We start from the raw sequence: 6,357 nt of genomic DNA, 5'->3' as shown, positions 1-6,357 counted from the left end.
CCAAGTTAAAATGACCATGAAAGGTAAACGTTTTGAATCGATTCAGGACATCGAGGAACCCACGACAGCGACAGCAATGTGTCTTTTACTGTAATAATTTTTTTAATTTAAACATTCATCCTATTTTTTGATCACAATTCATATATTGTAAGCCACTACTACTTTGTTGTTAAGACTGTGGGAGAAATTTAATGACTGGGTGTCCCGTATAGGCAGTAAACGCAGGCAGGAGAAAGCGTCAGTCATTATTCTTTATCTATTATCTTGCAAGAGGCAATGCAGCATATCTTATTAGCAAGTGTAACAAAGGAAAACAGCATCCTCTGCGCTATATTTATATATTTCATCGATTAGATCACAATTCCAAGAAATTCATTACATAATCAGAAAACAGATTTCTTGCATGCTTTCTTGGTGAAGTCAGTGATATACATGGGGAAAGATTGGACCAGGACACTGCAATCGGGGCGAGTGGAGTTCATCAATGCTGACCGAGTACTGTTGTCAAGACGTTTTTAACTGAACTGAACTAATTCAGAAAGTCCGCATCCTTAAGCGACTGAACAAACAAAATTTAATAAAAGTTAATTTTATGTTTCAAGAAATTCTTATGTGACACAGTAGATTTGTGTTGAGCTTGAAGCTTCCCGTCAGAATCGCCAAAAATGATCAGAAAACAAATATTTGAAAAAACATTGTCATCCAGTGTAACGTCTGCATTGACTTATGAAGACTGGACGTTGACAATAAGAGCTTTGGTGCATTGCCATGTTTGCTCCTCAGTCAGCACTTAATAAACCCCAATGACACAGTGAAGACATCCATCCATCCATCCATTTTCCAACCCGCTGAATCCGAACACAGGGCCATGGGGGTCTGCTGGAGCCAATCCCAGCCAACACAGGGCACAAGGCAGGAACCAATCCCGGGCAGGGTGCCAACCCACCGCAGAAGTGAAGACAGGTTTTGAGAAAAGTTTGTAAAATTATTACACATCAAAAACTGAAGTCTCTCATTCATATAAATGTTCAGACCCTTGTTTTTCTTTTATTTTATTAAAATCAAATAACATTCTTAACAAATAACTCAAATTTTACAAAAAAAAAAAAAAAAAAAAAAAGGTTTGAAATGAAACTCCCACCCCTGAGAAAGAGAGCTGGGCCAGCAGAGTAAAACTTTAAGCTAGTAAAAATAAGTAAATAGATAAATTAATAAATGAATAAAGATAAATGAAGTAAAAGAGGGGCGAGAACCTGCTTCCTCAATTTAAATGCTTATTCTGAAATGTTATTGATTAGATCCTTTTGAAAAAGTGCAAATTGATTTTTTCCATTTTCAAATAGTATATAACATCAGTTACCCACTGACTTAGAATAGGTGAGTTAGGATTCTTCCAATTGAGCAAAATAAGTCTACGTGCTAATAGTGTAGTAAAGGCAATTACAGTTTGTTTGTGATTCTCACCTTTAAGACCATCTGGAAGTACCTTAATTCAGTACTTGGCAGCAATTACAGCTTCATGGTTAAGTCTCTACAAGCTTTGTACACCTGGATTATGGCAGTTTATCCCATTTTTTTCCTGGCCGATCTTCTCAAGCTCTGTTAAATTGGATGGGAAGCATCTGTAAACTGCCATCTTCACATCTTCCCCAGATGTTCTGTGGGGCTTAAGTCTGGGCCAATTAAGAACACTCAGACTTGTCCAAAAGCCACCCCAGAGTTATCTTGGCTGTATGTCAGGCTGAAAGCTGAACCATCACTGCAGTGTGTGGTCACCAGAATTCTGGAGCAGGTTTTCTTCAAGGACCTCTCTGCATTCACCCTCCTCTCAATTCCAACACATCTCCCTGTCCCTGCTCTTGAGAAGCACCACCGTAGCGTGATGCGGCAACCACCATGCTTCACCAAAGGGATTGTATAAAGCAGATGACAAGGAGTACCTGGTCTTTGCCAGTGTATTTGGAGTTCTGCCAACAATTTTTGTTTCATCAGACAAGAGAACCTTTTCCCTCATGCTCCCTGGAGCCCTTTCAACTGTCATATGCCTGATCAATGGAGTGCTGCCTATGTCAGCATAGGACTTCCGAAGCTCTGTTAGAGTATCCATTGGGTTCTTGGTCACCTCCCTGAACAAGGCCCTTCCTGTACAGTTGCTCAGTATAGCCAAGTGGTGCTTAAAATTTTCTTCCATTTCACAATTTTTGGTGCCATCATGCTGCTGGGAACACTCAAAGCTTTACAAATGTTTGTATCCCCTTGTCTGGATCTACACCTCACCACAGTTCTATCATGGAGGTCTACAGCGAGTTCCTCGAACATCATGACTTGGTTTTTATCCTGACATACAATGTGAATTGTGGGACCTTCTGAATACGTGTGTGCCCAGTTATCTTCATTTTTCATTTGCCACAGGTGAACTCCAGCTAAGTTCTAGACCAAGGGTACTCGACTCCAGTCATGGAAGTTCACAGTGGCTCCAAGTTTTTGCTTTAACCATTTTTTTTTCGGAACCCATTTACCCACCTTAATGAAAGGACAAGTGTCTGTGTATTTGTTTGTCCGCCCTGGTTGCTGTGTCTCTTGTTATTCCAAAACCTGACCCATCACTAACATTTTTAGTAATAAAATATAGTGCATTTGTCATTCCAACACATGGTGCATTATGGACATGTTGAGTAACAAAATGCTTTGCATTTGTCATTCCACCAGATGATGCAAATATTTTTAGCAACAAAATGTATTACACTTGTCATTCCAATAGATGGTGAAATCACAAACATTTGCAGTAATAAAAATGCATTGCATTTTTCATTCCAACAGATGGCACATCAGAAACAATAACACCATTTTTAGTAATCCCTTACAAAATAGGAAATAATAGAGATGTATGCATTGCATTTGTGATTGCAACAGGTGGTGTGTTACTAACATTTATCATGTCATCGCTTAATCCAGACTGTGCTGGAGCACAGAGCGCAAAGCAGGAATAAATTCTTGACAGGGCAAATATCTGCAGTAATGCATTATTAATATTACTGTTTGTAATGTGCCATCTGTTGGAATAAAAAATACTTTATTGTATAACTATGTGCATTACAAAATAAATTCGAATAGGTGGTGCACCACAAACATCAACGTGAGGTCTGCATTGATTACTTAGATTTCAATTAACTTTAGACAGAGAGCAAGGCTAGCTCACCACTGAAGCCACAGGGTGTTTTTGTTCTTAGTTTTAGTTAACTCGTTTGTTACGATTCAGAACCCTTGATGGCCCGTTTTAAACAGCTCCATTTGAGCTTTAACTGTCGCCTGTTTTCTTAACCAGCCGTCAGTCAATGATGAGGTGCAAATGACAAAGTAGCCTCCAGGACCAGAGTTGAGTACCCCGGCATAGACACGTCTCGCAGAGAATTAAAGCAAACAGGATGCCCTTGAGCACAAATTAGGAGTGCCACAGCAAAGGCTCTGAACGCTTATATGAATGAGTGATTGTGCTTTTTTGATTTTTAATAAACTTTTCAGAAAACATGTCTTCAGACTTAACAGACTGGTAAGAGTGTAGAAAATGGTCCGAGGGTCAAAGTGCTTATCCTCCTGTATGTTTGTGGTGTCTTGGTGGCTGTTATTATGTTCTTGTTCTATTTCACAAATTTGAGTCTTTTTCTTGGTATAAAGATTCTTATTTTTCTTAGACCATTCTGGAGGTTCATTTCTTGTATGGAAAGGGGGTGGGGGTTTGAAATACAAGTTATCAGGTCTACTAGTAGTGACGAGCACCGTTTAGCTTTGATCTGTGAACTCATCATTTGACCTTTCACGAACAGTTTTTTTTAATCAAGTGGTGATCCTCATTACTATTGGGATTTGTCACAAAATCACAATAATTTACTGAAAATCACTTCTAAGTTACTGTACATCTCTTTGTTTGGTTTGCACTATGTGGTGGAATGTTTAAGGGGTGAAACTATAACAAGAGTTAGCTTAAATTAGATTTAGAAGACCTAAACAAAAAATAGCAGTACAGTCCAATACATGAATGATCATGGACACCGCTACAAGGTGTTCACAGGAGCCTTCGCAACTGAATTCTGCTCTGTGAATGCCTCCTGTGCCAACTGAAGGCTCCTGTATGAATGTACAGCTGGACAATCACAACGCTCTGTGCTAATGAATATGGCAGGTCTTCTTTGCAGCACACACAGCTAACAAAACAAAATAAGATGTGCATAGAGCCTTCTTGTTAGCTTCACTGGAGTACATGTGCTGCTGCTAAAACCAGGGCAGAGCTTCTCTCTTGTGTGCCACCCAGGAGGACCAGACCCACGAGAACTGCCTGAATTTGAGACAGGAATTCAACGGGGTGCTGGAGACGTTCATTAGGGTATTTGGCTCTTGCCGACTCTAAAACAGTGTTTTCAAAGTGCCAATCCACCATAGAATATATTTGCCAGTCTGCATAAAAAAAATTTTTCTAAATTGTCAGGTCAGGTTTGTTAGCGAATGTAAATATTTTCCAGATTTCATTTCAGATAAATTACAGTAAATAACCTTATCATATTTTCCACTTTTCTGAATCTTCTACTAGTCCACAAAAAGTTGACAACTGCTGTTCCACAGGATTGCACAGTTCCTTCAGTCTTATCAGCCACAAACCTTCCTTAAGACCTCACCCTGAAGCCGTGCTGTTAATTACACGATCATCACCAGTACGTACCGTTGACAATAGACAGGACAGAGCCTTGTATTTGTGCTTTTTTTACTTCAAAATCTGACCCACCTATCTGCACGTGGCAGCAGAGATCAAGAGTTGTCAGAGCTGTTGGCATTTTTGTCATCTTCAATGGCCTTGTTGTGGTGATCATGAGGTCAATGCATCATCATCTTCTGGTTCTTAACTGATAAGAATGGTGTTTGGCGTAGTCTGCTGCTACTGCTGTAGCCATTTCAACTTCACGGCCCGAGCGATGTCCTTTGCACGCCGCTCCTGTAAAGGGTTGGTCCTTGAACACGCATGACCAATTCTCCCCTGGCCTCTCTAATTAACAAATTGCTTTTACTTACAGAACTGCTGCTCACTGAATGTGCTTTCTTTATCACACAATTCTCTTTTAATTCTTCAGACTGTTGTATAAAAAATGTTCTTTACACAAATCTGGCCCTTTATAAACAGATGATTAACTGCGGAGTTGTGAATAAGTGAATTTGATAACGGAAAGAGGAAAATCGGGATTAGCAGTGGCATTTTCAAATGGCAGTTAACTGAAGGAAAAATAAAAAGTTGTTACAAATGAGCATATTTAACTTCAAGGAAAACAAAGACAGGAAAAGTATTTTAGTGTCAATTTCGGTTTCTTTTAATTGCAGTTTCGGTTCTCACAAGTTCATAATTAGGCACCAGAAGCAGCACTTCCATGAAAAAAAAAAACACATGACATGAGGCAGAGGAGTTTGAGTTGTTATAAAAAGGCACAGTACACCATACAAGCAGGACTGGAGAGTTTTATAGTAATAAAAGGCACTATAAATATCATGACACATGTACCAGTACTACGGTGGCGCTGGAAAGTACAGTGGAAAATGAGTCTAAGTCATATCCAAACTGGCATTTGGTCTCAAAGAAAATGCACATTAGCAGAGTTCTGCGTAACACTTTATAAAGGTTATATGTTTGCAAACAGAAGATAAATAAAACATTTTAAATTGGCTATAATATACAAAACACATGCATTTATAGAAGCACATTTATTATACAGATACTGCTCAGAAGTGCAGAAATTAAAAATTACAGCCAAAGGCAAGTCAGTTAGTCATCTGTGACACTGACAACCGAGGACATAGAAATAAACACCTCCGTGCTTTTTTAGATTCCTGCATGCACACTGCAGGCATACAAATAAGGAGTGCCATCATCGTAGAGAAGCTGCGGATCAGAAGCTGCCCAGAACGAAGCTAAATGTCTGCACCCATTTCTGCACACTGCCTATCGGAAATGTGATTGGCTAGGGACTCAATGATGTCAAGCAGCAGCAGCTGGCTGAGGGATCTCAGGTTAGGCAACTTGGACACCTTAAGGAGGTAAAAATTAAAAAAAAAAAACATGTATATATAAAAATAAAAAAAAACAACAACAACTAAAAAGCAACTTAAGCTGAAAGGTTAAATATTAATATTGTAGGAGGTAATGGCTGGGAGCAGTTGTAGCACTAGCTAGCACTTTAACCCTATCAGGCTATGTTATACTACTGTTCACTACTGCTGTCGACCTCGACACTTTTGCACTAATATAATGACACTTGACACATAACAAGAAGAATCAAGTTGAAAATGGGTCTGTAAGGCAACACTGAAAAAGCAAAA

At 39.2% G+C, this 6,357-nt stretch overlaps 1 protein-coding gene across 1 annotated transcript in view; it reads right to left on the bottom strand.

Annotated features, from left to right (window-relative positions):
* Window positions 1-5,330: 5,330 nt before the first annotated feature.
* The window catches only part of lztr1 (leucine-zipper-like transcription regulator 1), a 51,959-nt gene continuing 50,932 nt past the window's right edge, over window positions 5,331-6,357 (bottom strand). The window contains exon 20 of the mRNA XM_028825249.2: window positions 5,331-6,066. Within this exon, the coding sequence (XP_028681082.2) occupies window positions 5,950-6,066 (117 nt within the window). The 3' untranslated portion in view covers window positions 5,331-5,949. The remainder of the gene's footprint in view (window positions 6,067-6,357) is intronic.

This window comes from Erpetoichthys calabaricus, chromosome 18 (assembly GCF_900747795.2).
Source record: "Erpetoichthys calabaricus chromosome 18, fErpCal1.3, whole genome shotgun sequence".
NCBI classification, from domain to species: domain Eukaryota; kingdom Metazoa; phylum Chordata; class Cladistia; order Polypteriformes; family Polypteridae; genus Erpetoichthys; species Erpetoichthys calabaricus.
Note: the sequence above shows the minus strand (reverse complement) of the source record. Positions and strands in the feature narration are given on the sequence as shown.